Source organism: Chrysoperla carnea, chromosome 5, assembly GCF_905475395.1.
Source record: "Chrysoperla carnea chromosome 5, inChrCarn1.1, whole genome shotgun sequence".
NCBI classification, from domain to species: Eukaryota; Metazoa; Arthropoda; class Insecta; order Neuroptera; family Chrysopidae; genus Chrysoperla; species Chrysoperla carnea.
In genome coordinates, this window is record NC_058341.1 from 63172527 (window position 1) to 63193882 (window position 21356).

Below are 21356 nucleotides of genomic sequence, written 5' to 3' on the forward strand. Positions count from 1 at the left end.
ATAATCTAAACGCAACAATATTCTATTCAATTTAGTGAATATTCAGTCTTCAATCCTAGTGTTACAACTATTATAAGTTAACTAATGAAATTCAAAAGGAGGCTTAAGAATGTCTCGAAAATACGTCGATTAATTTTCAATACTAAATTTCAACATATTATAGAATTTTTAAAATATGAAATTAATATAAAAATTTATTTGGGGAAATTATTACTTATTTATGTATTGAATTATGTACCCGTGAACCTAATCTTAATTTAAATAAGTGAAGTTTTATTTTTATTATTTTACGCTTTAGGTAATTAGTCGGTCATAGGAATATTAAAGGTATATTCCTTCATGCAAGGGTAATTAGTTAAAAATATTATATTTGTAATTAATTTCTAAATTCGCTACCTATTTAAATTTTCCCGCAATTGAGAGTGCGAACAGCCGCAGCCAATCAAAAGCAGGCATATGGCTTGAGGCAATCTAAAACCATGGATATAGAAATATTAAAATCTAAAACACACGAAATATTATCGTTCTATTTGAATTTCTCGCAAATGAGAGCCGCAGCCAATCAAAAGTAGGCACATTGCTTCCCCCCTGAGTGATACACTCCCCTCGTCTAAAGTAGGACTTTATACTACATCCCTACTATAATTACTAGATCCGTGTGGTGTCCCATTATGCATTAACCACCTGTATTTGAGAAAATGTAGAGTTATATTTATAGCGCCAAAACGTAGAAACTTTTACTAGGGCATATTTAGCTAAAATATTTATTTTGAGCTAAGCTCTATGTGGTAGAGCGTTGTAAAGACCTTTTAGGGCGCTCTGTATATTTGTTTTTCGTTGTTGTAGACTAGCAAAGCATGATATCGTAATAACTACATACAATTTAGCTGGATTGGATAAAGATAAATCAGATGGTATTTTTGCTGTGAGATGGAAGCGTATTATACTAGATGAAGCTCACGTAATACGCAATACTAAAGCCAACTGTTCTATAGGTGTATGTGCATTAAAAGGGAAAAGAAGGTGGTGTTTGACTGGAACACCTGTTCAAAATAAAGAGCTTGATTTGTATGCATTGCTTAAATTTTTAAAGTGTTCACCATTTGATGATTTACAGGTAAGTTTTAAGTTTACTTTAAAATAAAAACACCCCCTCGAAATGCTTAAACTACTTGACTCTTACCCTACCATAAAGTGACCCTACCGAACTAATATGAAAAAGCTGTATATTCGAATTTGAAGAAATAAAATTTCCAATTTTCTTTCTTTGGTCCACTATATTTGAATAATTTAAAATAAATTGACGTTTCGTCCCATATAGACATTTTCAAAACTTTGAAGAATATTTCATTGTTTTGGTTGATAATCCAAAATTCTCGTCACGTATTTTTCAAGAATGTGTTACCAAAAAGACGATTTTATCTTATATTAGCCCGATAAAACGGTAGTTTGAAGTGGAAAGTTTTGGTGTAATTGTTTTGATTGGTTTTGAATCTGAAGTTGCCCAACAAAAATTTGCTCGGCAAATATGAGAAGTCATCAAAAAAGCACTATTAATCATTTCTTTTAGGGGTTTTCAGCTTATAACTTGCAAAGCAAACAATTTATGCAAAAAGTGTTTTTTCCTAAAATTTCCGATTTCTCTCATATTTCAGCACTCTCTTGCGTGGAAACCATACGACGTACGAAAAAATGTTCAGAGACACAAATTAAAGAAAATTTTCTCTTCTTCATTTTACTACATAAACACTTTTTGCATAAATTGCTTGCTATGCAAGTTATAAGCTGAAAACCCCTAAAAGACATGATTTTTAGTGATTTTTGATGATTTATCATATTTGCCGTGCAAATTTTTGTTGGACAACTTCAGATTCGTGTTCAGCACCCCAAAAAACAGAATAAACCAATAAAAACAATTACACCAATACTTTCCACTTCGAACCCTTTTTGTGCACTTTTTTATTGGATTATATGTCCTGGAAAAATTATACATTTTTTTTTCAATTAATATTTTCAATATATTCTTAACTAACCTTCTATTCAAGCCTTCTTGAGAATAATGTGCTAAAAATGTATTTCACGAACTTTTAAAAAACACGATTCCTGTATGCTAATCCCATAGAAACCTTGTATTTCTCCGCGATAAAAATTAGCCTATGTCATTTTCTGTCCCCTAAACTACCTCTACTATGCAAAAAATCATGCCGATCATTTGCTCTATGAAAAATTAAAACAAATTTATCCCACGGGAACCATATATTTTACCGGGATAAAAAGTAGCCTATATACTATTCCAGACTATAATCTATTACTGTGTCAAATTTTATCCAAATCTGTTCGGTATTTTTCCGTGATAGAGTAACAAACATCCATCCATCCAAACTTTCACGATTATAATCCAAATATCCTTACTTTCACATTTATAATATATAGGGACTAGCTTGATAACCACCCGCTTCGCTGGGTTTGAAAGTTAAGATTGGTAACTATCACCAGGTTATAGCTTTCACCTCCCTTGCTTTCACTTATTCCGTTTCGATAACACTCGAAGTAATAAAAGGGATTGTTTTACACAGGTAAAATAAATGTACAGTTTTTTAATAAATCTTTATAAATTATAGCTCATGTGTTATTCTGAAGTATGAGCTATATTATTGTTAAGTTTCATTCAAATCCATTCATTAGTTATTGCGTGAAACCGTAACAAACAAACAAACATCCTTACTTTGATATTTATAATGTATAGGGATAGGGATATCAGCTTGATCAAATAATACAGATAATAAGCCGGGATGCATTGGAAAAATTGATAAATAACTCCGATTTTAACTAACTTGTTTATCGTCCAAACTGTGCTTTAGAGAACAGTTTTGGTCGCTGATTACGAATTTGATGTCAGGTTACACGGATTCTATCACGTCTTCCGAAAATCGTGTCATTTTTGATATTAACTAAAAATTAAATATTTTGTTCTGAACATAGTCTGTAGAAATACTAATACTTTGAATATAATGGTGTAAAATTTAGTTATTTCCAAGGTCAATATTAAAATTTTTTTCTGAGCCAAAAAAATATTATGTGTGTGATTTTTTGTGACAAAAAAGTGAAATTCTCTGCCAAAAATGGCACGATTTTTGGACAACGTGACTGAATCCGTGTTATTTGATATCGGATTCGTATTCAGCGACCAAAAATGCCTAATAGATGACAATTTAAAGCAAAAATAACGCTCGCTATTCTTTAAAATCGGTTCTGTTTCCCAACTTTTCCACTATCGACACTTTTTTCCGGCTTATTCATTGTATTATAAATGAAAGGATCTAAAATCTAAAACAGAATAAGGCTTTATTAAAATTTTGGAAAATTTTTTCACAGGCATCAAAATGAAAGTTTTCATAAAAATAAATCTTTTCTGGAATTTATTTGAAATTAAATTAAATTCCTATGCTAAATACGAAAAATTTTTTAGATTTGGAAGAAATGGATTGATAATAAATCAGCTGGAGGCCAAGAAAGATTAAATACTGTTATCCAGTCAATAATGTTAAGACGTACAAAGCAACAATTACAAGATAATGGAACGATTTCAACGTTACCAGAAAAAACGACAGAGCTAATAAACGTAAAGTTATCAAAAGATGAAATGAACATTTATCAAAAAATATTAATATTTTCTAAAACTTTATTTGCACAATTCTTACACCAAAGAGCAGAGAAAAATTCTGATTTAGCTTACTCAGCTGGAACACAAGCAAAATTTATAAATGGTAAGATATTCTAAATAAAAATTATTAGAAAAAATTAATCATATGTTCTTAAGTCTGTTTAGTTCAAGTTAAATGAAATTAAATCAATACAAACTACGATCGCTTCATTTTTTGGTCAATAAAAATGCCAAGTCAAATGTTGAGGCACAAACGCACACTTCCTATTCATTACGAGGGGTAATTACATTCTTATTTGCTAACAAAAGGATGATTTGAAATTGAAGTATTAAAAATGGCGAGTTTAAATATATAAATGTATTTTGTGAAAGCGATAAACTTTCCTTATTCTAGGACTTGTTGCTGATTTACATACTGAGAAAAGTTAACTTTTGTTATTTACAATTTTTGCCAATCGATATATTTGCCAATTAAGATAGGTATATAGATACGAATTTTTCCTGGAAAACTTCCCTATTTTTTTAGTATTTAAGTCGTCATTTTAAACAAAAATTTTTTTTAAAGTTTTCAAGCTGGCTCTATTCGAAACGCCGCATGTCGCTCTACAGCGAAAAACTCCTAACTGGAGATAGTTTGGCTTCGGGAAAGGCTGTACTGGGGTTTTTCATTTCGCTGATCTTAAAAAAGTACTTAAAAAACGTGGAATTACCCATTAAATGAGGTAGAAAACCCAAAATATCATATTTACCGCCTTAATACATAACTTAATCTTGTATTCAGGTGTCAAGGAATTTATTTATTAAAGCTCAATAAAAATTTAACTCAATTTGAAAACGCTGTACTGAATTTTAACAAAATATGCATTTTGACTCCCTTTCATGTCCCGAAAATCGAATTTCATAGGACGTCAAACAGCTAAAATTTTTAGTGTTACCACAAACTGTGAACACACTGTATAGTTAACAAATATCATTAATAAACAAGTGAAAACAAACAATTGACTGAGTTAATTGTTGAAATACCATGCATAAATAGTGTTGATTACTCTATCACAGACGGACGGACGCACGGACAACCGGAAATGGACTAATTAGGTGATATTATGAACACTTATACCAAAATTTTGTTCATAGCATCAACATTTTTAAGCGTTACAAACTTGGGACTACACTTAGTATACCTTGCATATTACATATATGCATGGTATAAAAATTTTGAAAATGATTTATGAAAACAGAGTTAAGAATAGTCCTAATATGTCATACATTTTATTAATATAATTTTTTTTTTTTTTCAGGAAATCCGAATCCCGAATATGAAAAAGTACACAAAAGATTATTAAGAATGCATGGCACTGGTGAAGTTAAAGCACATCAAATTCTACTCTTACTTTTAAGACTGAGACAAACTTGTTGTCATGTTTCGTTAATTAAAAGTGTACGTAATCAATTTTATCTATCAATATTTTATAATTTTAGTTATACTTATTTAAGTTGGATGTATAAATTTGACATTTCTGAATATCGGAAACTTTTTTTCAATTATAAGACAGTCAACTTATAATTAATATGCCAGGGGTTATTAAGAAATATTACGGAATATGATATTTTACCAATACTTTTCCCATAATTGTCCATGCAAGAAATGTCTTATATGTAAGATTTCTATAATATGAAAAGCCCAGTTCTAGAACAAGAAATAGCTTCTAAAGTTGTTCTTTATGTGCTCCTGATGTAGATGGTAAACTATGTATAATAGTAGCGACGTCTTACGAGCCAGGTTACACTGAACGGATTCAAATAAAATTTTTTTTTAATTTCTAAGATCAACTAATAAAAAATTAAAAATAGCACTTAAAAAGTGTCGCTTTTAACCGACATCAAAATTCCAGGGGTTTGGTCTGATGTAGATGGTAAACTATGTATAATAGTAGCGACGTCTAACGAGCCAGGTTACACTGAACGGATTCAAATAAAAATTTTTTTTAATTTCTAAGATCAACTAATAAAAAATTAAAAATAGCACTTAAAAAGTGTCGCTTTTAACCGACATCAAAATTACAGGGGTTTAGAGATAGTGAGATGATCGAAGTTTTCTACTTAACGAGGCTCGAGTTATCAAGATTCTTCTATATAATCTTATCAAAACGGCAATATAATACGTACAGCCTTAAAGCACTATCCAAATTTCCATTCTTGCTTTTTCTTAATCTATAAAATATATAGTCTACAGTACAGAGTGGGGGGGGGGTATGGTTTCGACAATTACACTCTTACGAAACTTCGTGAGTGGCTTCATTTCAGTGTAACCTACAACGTTTACATTTACGAAAACTTTTGAAATTGGAGCGTTTTCAATGTGAAAAACGGAAAATATGTCGATTAAACGACCTGTTGGAAAAATTTGAACAATCATTTGCTTTTTTCTTGAATTCTAGAAAAATGAATATAATAAGAAAGAAAAATAGTGTCCTTCAAAATTATTGGTCCGTTTGGCGTGTATTTATAAAAAAACAGCTATTTTTTACAGAAATGTTGAATAAATTTTAGTAAAATTAAATGCCCATACTGGCCAACAAATTTCATGATTCGTTTTCTCAGACGTACGCCTTAAACATGCCACTTTAACGGCCATATGTTTTATTATGAAAACTCTTGTTTTTCTTATTTTTTTGGATTTCAAATGAAACGTAGAGTGCAATAAAATATGTGGCTACAACATAACTGAGCCATATAATAATAATAATAATAATAACGTTTAGTGGAGAGCCGTTAGATTTATATCTCTGAATCCAAGGATAGTCAACGAATCTTTATAAAAGCTGCTCGACTGCATTGTTTAAAGTTTACTGAAAAGCTAAAATTGCTAATAACAAAAATATGAAAATTTATAAAGAATCGACTAATTTTTACACAAATGCTAATTGAATATTAGTAAAATAAAATGCTCATTACTGGCCTACAAATTTCATGATCCGTTTTCTCAGACCTATGCCTTAAACATGTCAATTTAACGACTATTTGCTTTATTATAAACATTTGTAGGTCACAAAAAGCACATGTTTGAGATATATTATGATCTAAAAATGTGGTGGCCTACAATCTAAATAGAGCCTACATATTAAAAGTAAATTATTTAATTTTAATTTTACTGAATAACATTTTAAATAAATCTTCAAGTCGAAGATCCTAGGTTTACTGTTCAAATGACTACTTACATGTACTGCGGTTGATAAGCTATAAGACTAAGCACTACCTATCTATCTATCTATAGTACCGAATAAGTCACGAATAAAAAATATGTTGTTTGTTTTTTTTGTTGGTTACAACATATGGCTAAATATATTTGTAGGCTGCTACATTTTTTTGTCCATAAAATATCAACTTGCATATGTTTTTCGTGGCCTTTAAGTGTATTCGCTCCGTGCGTTAGTTTCGTTTTCATGGTAACGATACACTACTTTAATTATAGAATTGTATGGATGCATATATAATTGTATGGATTGCATTTAAGACTCACATTTAAAATTTAATATTCTTGTATCACAAATTTAAATAAATAATTATGATAATTTACATTTGAAAAATAATATTTGTTCAATTTGATTTCTTATTTTCACAATTTTTAATGCATTAAGTTTAATTAATTCGTGTTTTTCAATAATTTTAATTTGACATTTCTATTACATTAACATGTAAAGAATTGAAAATTAGTCATAACAGCCCCCTTTAACTCCAAAATTTTTCACTTAAAGCGCTGGCATCGATTTTATTGTCCCTACCATGACTACGCACACAACGAATATATAAAACATATAGTCGTTAAACTGACATGTTTAAGGCGTAGGTCTGAGAAAACGGCTCATGAAATTAGAAGGCCAGTATGAGCATTCAATTTTTTCTAAAATTTATTAAACATTTCTGTAAAAATTAGCCGGTTGTTGATAAATTTTCACATCCTCGTTTTAGTTCCGACATGTACCCCCCTCTGTTCTGTAGACTAATAGAATGTTAGTATTTTTAGGCAACTCAAAATTATTGATTTATTAATCTTTATAACTCAAAATTTCATAGACGTCTCGATAAGAATCAAATTTTGTTAATAATGTAGAAAAAAGTTCCAAATAAAATTTTTCTCAACCTTTCAACTTCATATTTGAGCTATTTCAAAAAATAGTACTAGATTTCGAATCAGCTGTGGATTATACAGACCCGGTCGTTTTTTACAAAAGAGGTTTGAAATTTCGAAAAGAATTTTTTTTCAGGGCACCAATTATTTTGCACAGCAGTATTTAATTTCTTGAAATATAATGAATTATATATTCTCTTAGATGATTGAAAATGAAGAAGCTTGTTCAGCTGATGGAATTGACGATAGTGACGGGAATGATATCGACCTACTGGCACAATTAGAAAAAATGGACATTAATGATGATGAAGAAGATATCCAAAATGAAAGTGTTGATCCAGCTGCTGGGGAAGGCAATAATCTAAATGCTGCTGCCAGTAAACTTATGAACCCAAACAATCCTATCTTTAACACTAATCAACCCAGTTCAAAAGTTAATATCGTTATTGATAAACTAAAAAAAACTGCCCTAGCTAAAGGTGAAAAGGCAATTGTTGTATCACAATGGACAAGTATGTTAAAAATTATTGAAGAGCATTTAGTTAAAGAAGGTATTAAATGTGCAACTTTAGATGGCAAAGTTCCTGTAAACAAACGAATGATACTAGTTGATGACTTTAACAGGCCATCTAGCGATATACAGGTATTTATTTATTTTGTTGAGATATACTTTTAGCGATCATAATTATTTTATCTGTCCAACGGTCTTATCAACGTAGAATGTTGATTTAAACAAGCCGTGGGTATCGTATGGTGCGTTGAGGCCGATCCTTGAGGCCCACGGGGATAACTTCCCAGCATAATAAAAAGTTATAAAAAAATAAATAAAAAATCGACCGACTCGATCGATTGTTATGAAATTCTTTTTGGATCATATTGCAGTTAATACGCTTCAATTCAATTCAAGGTTAATTTTTAAGGGTTTAATATTATTTTTTTAACTCCGACATAAAAAGAGGGGTGTTAAGTTTGACCACTGTATGTCTTTGGCACTCTAGCTATTAAACGAGTGAACCGATTTGAATGCTATTTCAAAATGGGTCCGATTTTCGAAATCGAAATTTTAAACATATCTTGACGTTTCATGGTCAGGACAAGGCATTAACACCAATTTGGATATATTCTTCTCCAAATTGGTGTTATTGCCTTTTTAAATTATTAATTACAATTTTTTAATAAATTATTAATAAAAAACAGTTATATTTCTTAATAAAATAACGGTAGTGACGTATTTACAACCGCTGAGAAGGCGCTGAGACTTTGAGTAAATCGATATCCATGGAAATATGCTTTATTATAATGAAAGCCAGTTAAGAGAGAAATCATTTATCATAATTCATATTATTTTTTCATTTCTCCGTGCGGTGGCGTTACGAAAGCGAAGTGTTGACGTCACTGCCGTTTGTAAATTTTTTAATTTTTCTTAGCAATTTTTAGTAAACTTTCGAAAAAAGATAAAATAAATCTCTATTACTGAATTTATAATAATTAATATTCTTTGTTTATAGATTTTATTATTATCGTTGACTGCTGGAGGAGTTGGTTTAAATTTGGTTGGTGCAAATCATCTTTTGCTGATTGATTTACATTGGAATCCACAATTGGAATCACAAGCTCAAGATCGTATTTATAGATTTGGCCAAAAAAAAGATGTTTTCATTTACAAGTAAGAAATTATTTTTCATTTTTTAAATTACTAGTAGTAGAAGAAATCCGGTAACGCAAAAACTGTATCAACTAAACGAATTTCTTATCGAAAAATTGAATTTATCCTTTGGCATTTATCGTCTTGATTGGATTTTAATGCTAAGAAAGAGTTTATTTAGCGATAGAAAAAAGAACTGTAGATGTTAGCCCTCATAAATACATATTACAGTAACTTTATACATTACAGTATGCATCAAATCCGGTAGTTCTGATTTTTTCAGACTTGTTTACGATGTTATTCCAATGAATAATCCATGTTTGTGACCTCGAGGTCACTTATAATCATTGGCGATTGTAACCCTAAAGGGCTCGTTTTTTGGCGAAACCTTTTTGGAACATTTTGGAACGAAAGAAGATTAAGTTTGCTACAATATGAGACTAGGATGGACTCTGTAGACCCAATACTTTCCGAGATAAAGCCTTTCAAAATTTATGTACGTAACTTTGTACATCAGAGCTAACGCCAAATCCGGTAGTTCTGATTTTTAGCAAATTTGTTTATGATGTTGTTCAAATGAATAATCCAAGTTTGTGAACTCGAGCGACGAACGCAACTTCATGAAAAATCGAAAAAATCCGAAAAAATTTATTTTAAGATTTTGGCGATAATAGCCCTAAAGGGGTAGTTTTTGAAGTATCTATTCAAAATTCATCATTTATTTTAACTTCGCGATATTTCAGACATCAGTCGAACTACTCTAGCTGGAGGCAGTTCCACTTATCTCTGACGGAGTGTGCTAGTGTTGTTCTGTGATGTCTGATGTCTGAAATATTGCAAAATATTGCGAAGTTAGAATAAATGATGAATTTTGAATAGCTTTATCTCGGAAACTATTGGGTCTACAGAGACTATTCTAGTCTCATATTGAAGCAAATTTAGTTTAAGAATATCTTGAAAATAAGTTTGCTAAAAATCAGAACTACCGGATTTGATGCATACTACCTCGTACTTCCAAATTACACAGTTACAGTATTAACATAATATTTAACAGAAATTTTGTATACAATCTTGTAAACCAAACACATATAAAAGCATACACATAAAATAAGTGAATGTAATAATTTTGACAGCAAAATTTTGTTAATGAATTATAATACAGTAACCTTGTCGTCGTTACTGTATTATAATTCATAATACAGTAACGATAGTCTGCGTCTAATCTGGTAGTTCTGATTTTTTGCAGACTTGTTTATGATGATGGTCTAGTAAATAATCCAAGTTTGTGACCTCGAGCGCCTTACGCAAACTTGTCAAAAATCGATAAATTGTGGTCATTTACGATTTTGGCGATTATAACCTTTAAGGAGTAGTTTTTGTTAGTACCTGTTTAGAACGTTTTTCAAGTAGACTAAATTTGCTATAATATGATACTTGAATTGAACTCTGTAGACCCAATAGTTTTCGAGATAAAGTCTTTAAAAGTTTATCAATGTAACTTAATACATCAGAGCTTACGTCAAATCCGATCGTTCTAATTTTTAGCAGACTTGTTTATGATTTATCCCAATGAATAAACCAAGTTTGTGACCTCAAGCGCCGAGCACAACTTATCAAAAATCGAAAAAAAAACCGTGAAAATTTCAGATTTTGGCGATTATAGCCAAATTCTCGTACATATATTAATTAATAAAAACAATTCTTTTTAATAGATTCGTAACAAGCGATACGATAGAAGAACGAATAAAGGCATTGCAAGAAAGAAAATTACAAATGGCCACTGATTTATTAACTGGTTCCAAACAAGCTGGAAATAAATTATCTATAGAAGATCTTAAAATGTTATTCAGTATGGAATAATAATTAATTGAATGTTGGTCAATCTAGCTAGAGAGAGTAGAGTAAAAAATTAGTTTTAATTTGTTCAGAAAGAGCTTTAGAGTGGAGCTTTATACTGCTTTAGGTAGAAACAAGTTGATTAAAATCTAGGTTTAGAGTAAACAGTTTTAAAGTTTGTTTAGCTAGAGAAAATCTCGCTATATAGTGTATATTTTGATCTTAAAAAGTAGCAGTATTTAGATAAACCTTAAGAAATTGTTTACTTTAAACCTAGATTTTGCTTTACTTTTCTCTTCTTAAAGCAGTATAGAACGTTTCTGATACATCATATGGAGCAGTTTTTTTATTCAGTATACTACTGATAGAGCTGGATTAATCTAGCCAGACATTCTTCTATTTACATTGAAATTATTTTTTTTATTCAATGCTCTCTAGCTAGACTGTAGAGCAAATCTACTTAGAAAGCTCTACATAATGGAGTTGTTCTAGCTATTGCTAGACCAAATGGCTCTTGTAAGCATTCTGTCAATTAATTTTTAAAAAAGATCAAAATTATTCATCTAAATTTGTCGTTAGGCTTTTTTTAAAATAGGCTACATTTAAAGGGATGCACTAATAATTCTAATCTTCGAAAAACAACGTAAGTTAATGAGATAATAAAAAGCTAGAGAAGCTATACCGTTAAATATGATGGTTATTTGTCACATATCAGAATGTCACATTATGTCAACTAGTAAAGTAGTGCGCCATCGCGTGTTTTATTTTGTAAAAATTGAATAGCAGAAACATCACTGTCACATGTTACAAGTGACACTATTTTATTTTGTAAACAGTGGAATATCCAGGAAAATGGTATAATGGCCATTCTGGATTATCACGGGATGTGTTTTCACAATTAACAAACAACACAACACTTTCGAATCGATCGTTAATATGAGTAAATCAATATTAAATCTTTATTTAATTCCACTTGTAACCTATGACAGACAATAACGTTTCTGCTAGCCACTTTTTACAAAATAAAACACGAGATCACCCGCCAAAAATTCTTTACAAGTGTATAATTACCAATACATTAATTAGATTAAAAGAAAAACTTAATTGACAGAATTATTAATTACTAAATATTTTATGAATTTGAATGTGATTTTTTACTCTTATGTTTTTAAATCAAGACTATTTTATAAAGAATTTATTTTATCAATAAAATAATTATTTAATTAATTTATCTAGTTTTATTTTTACCTTTGCACTGTTAAGTCAAGTTACCAAGTAATCAATGAATTTGCATCTGCAAGATGAACGCAACAATGCGATAATGCAATATGAATGGTCAGTAATAAAGATCAGTAATACGTTAATATTTCGCCAGTAAAATCATAATAGATTTTAAGCAGGCTGGATAATTAATAAAAGAATAATTAAAATGGAATGGAGCTTGCTTGTTTTAATGTTTACCATAGCAGCCATTCAAAATACTCAGGCCATTGTGAAATACAATCGCATTCTAAATCTTGGACTAGTTATACTTAATAAATAAAAGTGTTGTGATTAATCTACAAGTGTTTCTTCAATTCATCAACATAAAATTCATTGGATTTATAATAAAATCTACTTTTTATACCATGTATATGAAATATACATAGTATATTAAGTTTAATCCCAAGTTTGTAACGCTTAAAAATATTGATACTATGAACAAAATTAAATAATATAACCTAATTAGTCCATTTCCGGTTGTCTGTCTGTCGTTTGTCGTCTGTCTGTCCGTCTGTCATCACGACTGTTCAAAAATGAATTTTGAGATATCAAGCTGAATTTTTATAGCGTGCTGAGGACGTAAAAAGTGACATCAAATTCGTAAATGAGCAACATAAGGACAGTTGGATCTTGTAAACCATTAGAGATAGAACAAAAGTTTAAAAGTAAAAAATGTTCCTTAGAAAAAAATAACCAACATTTTCTCGTAAACATCACTGTTTACCCGTGAGAGCGCAAATTGTATAGTATGTATATTATGGCTATATCAGTTATCTATGTGTGACATGTATGTATGTGTAGAGTAATCAACACTGTCTATACATGGTATGTCAACAATTAACTCAGTCAATTCTTTGTTTTCACTTGTTTGGTATGTTATTTTGACCATTTAGTTTAGGGAAGTATGAAACTATCTTTTGCAAGCAAAAACAAGTTGTGCTACCTGCGTAATCCGTTAAAAACTGCAAAAGTTTCGGACTTTTATCAGTTTTTATAGTTATAATTAAAAAACTATAAGCTAGTTGCTACTTTCGTTTGAAAGTATATTTTTGAAACAATTGAAGCCAATCCGCAGTTCCGTATGTCTAATGGTTTGTTAGAAATGTTAAAATGAGTTTTGCTTATGTTAAACCTTTAGAGATAGAACAAAAGTTTAAATGTAAAAAATCCTTATAAGAAAATAAACAACTTTTGTTTGAAACAATTTTTCGTATCATTCTTTCCTCGTGAGGGGGGGGGGAATTAGCGCAAAATTTTGGTGTCTATTTTTTCCAAAAATATAAAAGATAGATAAAAATTTGTAGATAGCTTCAACTAGTGAGCTTTATGAAAAAAACAAAAAAAATCTAGAAAATACTCAGAAAAAGCGAGTTGCAACTTCCGGTTATCAATAACAGCTCGGCTATGTAAGGTATACGCGGATTAGGTAAAAAAGATAATCTTACTAACTTCAAAATAGTTCGTATAACGCTCAAGATATGCGCTAGTGTCCCTCATTTCTATTCTATTAATATGGTTGAATCGTCTTATTAATGTTTGTCTATGGTAGGTAGTAAACGATAGTTAACGAAATTATATCTTGTTAATACTATACCGGATTGAACTAGGTAAGATCGCTCATAAAATTTGCTAAAAAAATAATAAAATAGTATATTTAATGAAAAAATGAGCTGATATAAAAATATTCAACAATAATATGATTATAAAAAACTATATTTCGAATGTTTTTTATTTGCCATATTTATAAAATCCTTCTCCAGTTTTAACTCCCAATTTTCCTTCGTCGATCAATTTTTGAACACTTTCGTTTGGTTTAAATAGGGGATTTTTAGTTTTCTCGTACCATCCTTTTAAAATTGAGTGTGATGTATCATGTCCAACATAGTCAGCTAATTCAAATGGACCCATTGGATATCCAGCTCCAAGTTTCATGGCCGTATCAATATCTCTAGGTGATGCATCTCCTAGACAGAAATCATTTAAATTCAATCAGTGACATTGGACGAAAAACGTTTTATTAAAAGAAATAAATCTAAAATTTGGGATTTTAGTATTGGGCGGGAAAAAGTGGCAAACTTCAAAAATTATACGGCATTACTTAACTTTATAAGAATCACCTCAAAAGTTCATAAGTAAAGACACTCTAAGACTTCGTTGAATTCTTAAAAAATAAAATAAATTTTTCGAAGGACTTTTTATCTTTTTATTATTATCAATGAGCCAAAAATTGCTTCCTCGGTTTCCAGGTGTCGTTCTTTGCCTAATAAACGTGAAAATGAAGAAATGATTTTGGAAAAAGATATCAGAAACGAGAGTTGTTTGAATGTTTATTACGAATTTTTGAAAAATGGTATCTTTCCCCATGATAATAAAAGTTACAAATAATATAGATAGATGGTTATAAATTTACCCAGAATGGCTGTATTATTAAATAGAGGTCTTTAGCCTTCTAAATTCCAGAAACTGAAATTATAGAGTTTTAAAAAGTACTCTTTCATCTTATTTGCACGTAATTTTACGAAAATTATTTTCGTACAAAGGCTAAAGTTATGAAATAAAGACTGTTGTGCTGTAAAATGCGAAATATAGCAAAAGTGCGTTATTAGGGTGACTTTAGTCTCAGGTACCAGGCTGTAATTGGGGGACGCTATATAATATTGAAACCTGACTCTTTTCAAAGTGAATCCTAATTATTGTTTGATTGAAATATGTAAAATTGTATAACATCGATATTTCGTTATATTTTAACATTGTTTTTGGACTAGAAAAATAAATAGATCAAAATTTTTAATATGTTTGCAGAAATCAAAATTATAAAGACGTGTAGTTCAAAATTGTGTTTGCTCAAACAAAAGATTCAAATTGAAATATTAAAATCATCATAACATGTATTATACGTAATTAAAATCTTGTAGTTTATATTATTTGGCGGTGAAATAAAGTTATGCTGGCCTTGTACAAATAAGTTTTAATTTTAAGAACTTTTTATTCTTAGGTTTTTTAATGAGATATTGGCATCATTACATAAAAAACAAAAAATCTCATATTCGTAAAAATTTTCCAAATAGGCGGCCATTTTGAGCTTTGTTTATTTTATTATATATAATTACTCTACCCCTGTATAATTATTATACAGGGATAGAGCATTTTAATCTATTATGGCAAATTGCTCGTTTTGCAGCTAACCAATCAAAAAATTACTTAAACAAAAGTTTTAGAATTTGATTAGGGAGGGGAAGGGAGTTCATCATGGTGTCAAAACTAACATTTTTCATATAAACCATTTTCTCGAAAATCCTTAGCTTTCGGAGGAAAGGCGATATAAAAAACATGACATTATTGCATTTACTCGAAAGAAAATACGCTAGCTTTAGAAAAATTTTTATACAAAAGTTATTATGGACAAATGTCATTCGTCTGGGTCAATAACTTTTAAGCCCAGGTAAATTTTCAAATCATTTGAAGAACCAGGTCAAATAACTTGAAATTATAATTCCAGGGTAAAGTCATGGATACAACTTTTGGCTAAAGCATTTTTCTGTAGCTATAGCGTGTTTTAAGTAAAAAATGTTCGTTTTTTTATGAGAATAAACTTTCTAATTAAAAGTGCTATTCTATCTGTTATCTTTTAGGATCTTAATTGACTATTAAATCACCTCGATCGATAACTACATCCAATCTAATGTCAGAACATGGTGTCGCTTATCAAACCCTATGATCCACCCTGTATACATGCAAAGTATAAACCCAAAAAACTTGCTATGATCGTGTAAAAAACATTTATCGATTACCTCTTTCATACATTCTGATGGCTTCTGCAATGTAAGGCACCAATAATCGATTAACAACAAATCCCGGAGTGTCTTTAGCTGTGATGCAAACTTTTCCAATGGATTTACCCCATGCCATCATAGCTTTATAAGTTTCTTCTGATGTATCAGGAGTACGAACAACTTCTAACAATTTCATAACTGGAGGTGGATTGAAAAAATGTAATCCTCCAAAACGATCTTTGCGATTGGTAACAGAAGCAATTTCACCAATTGATAAAGATGAAGTATTTGACGCAAAAATAGTCTTAGCTGGTGCAGCCTATATTAATAAGAAAAAAAGATTTTTAATTGAAAGTTACAGAATGATATAGGATAAACGCTCAATAATTAAGAATGTGGTAGCGTACACCGAAACAAGCATTTTGGTACAACAGGACAAATAATTTGTTAAACTAGGTCTTTAGCATTTTTCCTAGAAATAGGTTCTCGAATAACTCAATATTCAATCAATAATAAATATTGTCTTGTAGCATAATAGCAAAAGCAGCTTCTTTGTACTTGATTCTTAATAATAATACAGATAAGACGAGTATTGCAAAAGGGTCCCTTGCCTTCAGCTCAAGGGGTCTGTCCTAGTTGATTTTAACGCACTAAAGACAATTTTTATGTAAATATAAAACACTGCCAATAGGGTAATAACGTTAGTCAAAAATAAATCATGAAATTTGAAAAAAGTTAAAATTTATGTAAAAATGTACTTAAATATTCTGATTTCGAGTCATAAAAGCAGATTTTTCTTTTAAAATATTTAAATTAAAAATCGTAATTTTTAAACTGTATATCACGTGACCTAAAACGCGGGTAAGCCCTGCTGTGATGTCATAGCGGACTCATAGGCCATCAGTTAGTTCAGTGTAGACAGCTGGGTATAATATATACATAGATAATGAGTATTTATATTTATTATAATCAGATGTCTATGAATATATCTGTCAATATTATTTATGTTATTTCGTATAGTGATACCCATATTACGTCATCAAATTGGATGCCCGCGTTTTTGACAGTTTAAAAAAGGTTTAAGATTTAAGTTTTTGGCAAGAAAGCGTGTGTATTTTTCCGAAAAATTCTTTATGTAGTAGTCTATGCGATTTTAAATATAACTTTGTCCGAAAATAAAAATAATGTCACGTTTTAGAGTTATTCAACTTTTCGTCGTGGCATTTCCAGTGTAACCACTCTCAATTTTTTAGAATAGTTTTAAATTATTCAATATTGGCAATACGTTTTCACCAAAGTTTAACTTCGTCGACACAGATGTCACAAAAATCATCCAGATTTTCCAGAATTTTAACTCAATTCCTTCATTTTTCGATAATTTATTAGAAAAAGTTGAAAATATGAGGTTATTGCGGTTTCCTTGAGATTTTGAGGTTATTTTGCTATGTTCAATATTCGATAGCAGGCAAGGTCGATGCAGAAATTCATAACAAACAATTATCTTTTTTATTCGCCTCAATCAAAAATGTTAGTTATAATCCGATAAATAGAAGCAGAGATATTCAAGAAAACAATGTAGAGATAAATTGTCCCAATTAAACCGGGTGCAGAAGGTCGTCTGGATCGATCCGGAAAGGGAAAACTCTTTTTCTGTATTTTTTATAACGAAGGAAATTTATTTAAAAAAAAATTAGCCGTCTAACAAAATTTTCCGAATTGATTATCAAAATCCGGTAGATTTACCCAACTACATATATCTTATCTTATACATTTAAACAAGCAATTTTTGTTTCTTGCAATCTCGGAAACGGCTCCAACGATTTTCCAAAAATTAGTATGCAGGGGATCTTTGGGGTGAAAAATCGATCTAGCTTTCATTTCCAGAAAACGTCGTTTTGTCCGTGTTTTCAGGAAAAACTGAAACATTGACTGCAAATTATGACTGACATCTATTGGCGACGAAATAAAGTAGATTACCGGGACATTCCAATTGGTATTTATGTGGAGACATTTTAAATGGTTCTAATATAATTGATAAAAATTGGGGATCCGAAACTATGCAATAGAGAATATGCATGCTTTTTAATTATATTTTTTTCGTAAGTTTACTAAAAAGTTACTAAGAAAAATTAAGAAAAATTTTTTTACTGATTTTTCATGTAATTTTATAATTGAAAATGGTTGTTCTTAACTAAAATTCAAACATCAGTGACGTTAACACATCGCTTTAGTAACGCCATCGCACAGAGAAATGATAAAATAACTTGCAGAATGATAAATGGTTTGCAGATAATTTTCCATACAAACAAGCCGAAAAATGTGAATTTAATGTGATTCCAATTGGTTCTCAGCCTCAATGGGTGTAAATACGTCACAAAAAATAACAGATAAATTATTCTTACATTTATATATGAATTTGAGGCGAAAAAAAAATTAATGCAACTTTTTATTCTTGATGAGGAAATAAAAAGTGCACAGTTGTTGAAATGGGGAGAAGAGGCTTTTGTTTTTATTTACCTTAGCAGAAAAATCATTGGAATCACCATTAATCTACTTTTTAAGAACCTGTCCAACGAGACAATCATAATGCAATATACGAACGTGGATAAACAACTTGGTAAAGAAAATATAATAAATTTTCCTGTGAATTTGCTTCTCAGGCGAATAGTATGCAAGATATATGTTTTTGAAAGAATATATTTTTGCTTATGTTTGAACTTTAACCCCTTTTATCTCAGAAAATTCGAATTTTTAGGACTTTACATCTAAGACTTTGGATCTACTTTTAAAAAACTTTCAGAATCAGAAACCATAGTTAAGTTTCAACAGTTTAAGTCAGACCGAATTTACAAATAAAAAAAGTAGATTTTTTTCTCTAAACAATTCCATTTTAATAATATCGGTCTATGTATATTTTATACATCTATGAACTTTAACCGGTAACTTATAAGAAAATAACTTTAATGAAAATTTGATTATTTTTTGGGGTTAATTATTAGATTGACAAGCTCTTATACTTACCCGTTTTTACTTTTATGTATATGAAAAAGAAATTGATTGATTACTTACTTTGTCTAATGTTGTAAATAATTTATGTTTAATATCCATATTTTCAACAATAGCTTCAATAACTAAATCTGAATCATTAACAGATTCTTCGGGTTTAGTTACTCCCTTAATTCTTTGTAATGCCTCTGCAACGAATTTTTCACCATCTTGTGGCTTATCTTTATATAATTTTTTAGCAACACGTCCTAAATTTTTTTCAATACTAGCCTGTGCTTTTTTAAGTACATTTTCATTAACTTCAACTAAGGTTACGTGGTTACCACTTTGTGCTGAAACCTGTTAATTATTTTAAAATTAGCTTTCAAAAGTTATAAAATATTGATGTTTTTATTAATTACCTGTGCAATCCCTGAACCCATTAATCCACCACCGATAATTGTGACATTTTTTATTACATTTGACAAGGATGTTGAGGTGGCGAAAGTTCTTTTTAATATTACAAATGAATTAGCCATTTTTAATGAATAAGTATTTATTGAATGGCCAAATTGAATAAAGTTTATGTAACTGTTGAAATTGTTGAATCTCTGTCAGTATATAAATACCGTTTAAAACTCTATACTGTTAACGACATAAGTGTCTAGATGAGAATGGACTTGGACTCGGTATTTCAAAGTCCGCTTTGCTTTAATTAAGTATGTTCAATCTTCTATTTGTATTGTATTTATATGTATAATGTAATACATATAAATACAATCATTGTACATGTATATATGTATAATTTGTATAGTTGTGTGTCTGTGATCTGTGTATACTTTACCAAAGAGTATAGGATACTCTTTTTATACCATGCATATATGTAATATGCAAGGTATACTAAGTTTAGTCCCAAGTTTGTAACGCTTAAACATATTGATGCCAGGCACAAAATTTTGCTATAGGTGTTCATAGAATCACCTAATCAGTCCATTTCCGGTTGGCCGTCCGTCCGTCCGTCTGTGGACACGATAACTCAAAAACGAAAAAAGATATCGTAAATGAGCGTCATAGGTGAGGGTCTTGGGTCCGTAGGATCCATTTTGTAAACCGTTAGAGATAGAACAAAAGTTTAAATGTAAAAAATGTTCCTTATAAAAAAATAAACAACTTTTGCTTGAAACATTTTTTCGTAAACATCACTGTTTATCCGTGAGGGCGCCAATTAGGCGGAAATTTTATAGTATGTGCCATACTTGAATATCAGTTATGTATGTGTCACATGTATGTATATATGTGTTATGTTATAAAGAAATCAACACTGACTATGCATGGTATTTGAACAATTAATTCAGTCAATTGTTTGTTTTCACTTGTTATACCATGTATATGAAATATATCAAGGTATACTAAGTTTAGTCCCAAGTTTGTAACGCTTAAAAATATTAATGTTATGAACAAAATTTTGCCATAGGTGTTCGTAAAAACGCCTAATTAATACCTTTCCGGTTGTCTGACAACACGATAACTCAAAAACGATAAAAAATATAAAGTTGAAATTTTTACAGCGTGCTCAGGACGTAAAAAGTGAAGTCGAGTTCGTAAATGAGCAACATAGGTTAATTGAGTCTTGGGTCCGTAGGACCCATCTTGTAAACCGTTAGAGATAGAATAAAAGTATAATATAAGAAATGTTCCTTATAAAAAAATAAACAACTTTTGCTTGAAACATTTTTTCGATAACATATCACTGCTTACCCGTGAAGGCGCAAATCGGATTCGAACATTGTATAGTATATATAATACATATCAATCATGTGTGTGTGACATGTATGTGACTGGCTATCTCTCTTTACTTAAATGACAAACGCGAAAAAACAAACGATTCCGTAATCAACACTGTCTATACATGGTATTTCAACAATTAACTCAGTCAATTGTTTGTTTTCACTTGTTTTATTTGTACTTTACAAACTTGTTATACTTTGTATAAGTATATGAGACATATATCAAGGTATAGGTTCTAATTTTGTAACCCAAGTTTGTAACACTTAGAAATAT

The 21356-nt window shown here is 30.1% G+C and overlaps 2 protein-coding genes across 3 annotated transcripts in view; one reads left to right on the forward strand and one right to left on the reverse strand.

The window, feature by feature from the left end:
* Positions 1–11511, forward strand: part of LOC123300988 (transcription termination factor 2) — a 33370-nt gene extending 21859 nt beyond the window's left edge. For both annotated transcript variants that reach the window (XM_044883690.1, XM_044883691.1), the window contains exons 14-19: positions 847–1117; positions 3470–3767; positions 4963–5102; positions 7996–8436; positions 9302–9459; positions 11151–11511. In XM_044883690.1, coding sequence (XP_044739625.1) covers positions 847–1117; positions 3470–3767; positions 4963–5102; positions 7996–8436; positions 9302–9459; positions 11151–11298 — 1456 coding nt within the window. In that variant the 3' untranslated portion in view covers positions 11299–11511. The remainder of the gene's footprint in view (positions 1–846; positions 1118–3469; positions 3768–4962; positions 5103–7995; positions 8437–9301; positions 9460–11150) is intronic.
* A 2727-nt stretch (positions 11512–14238) lies between these two features.
* On the reverse strand, positions 14239–19999 carry LOC123299779 (hydroxyacyl-coenzyme A dehydrogenase, mitochondrial-like). Its single transcript, XM_044882124.1, has 4 exons — positions 19718–19999; positions 19380–19655; positions 16329–16629; positions 14239–14501 (listed from the first exon to the last, which is right to left on the reverse strand). Exons 1-4 carry the CDS (start codon positions 19832–19834, stop codon positions 14266–14268), a joined length of 930 nt encoding a protein of 309 aa, XP_044738059.1. The 5' UTR covers positions 19835–19999; the 3' UTR covers positions 14239–14265.
* Between the last annotated feature and the right edge of the window lie 1357 nt (positions 20000–21356).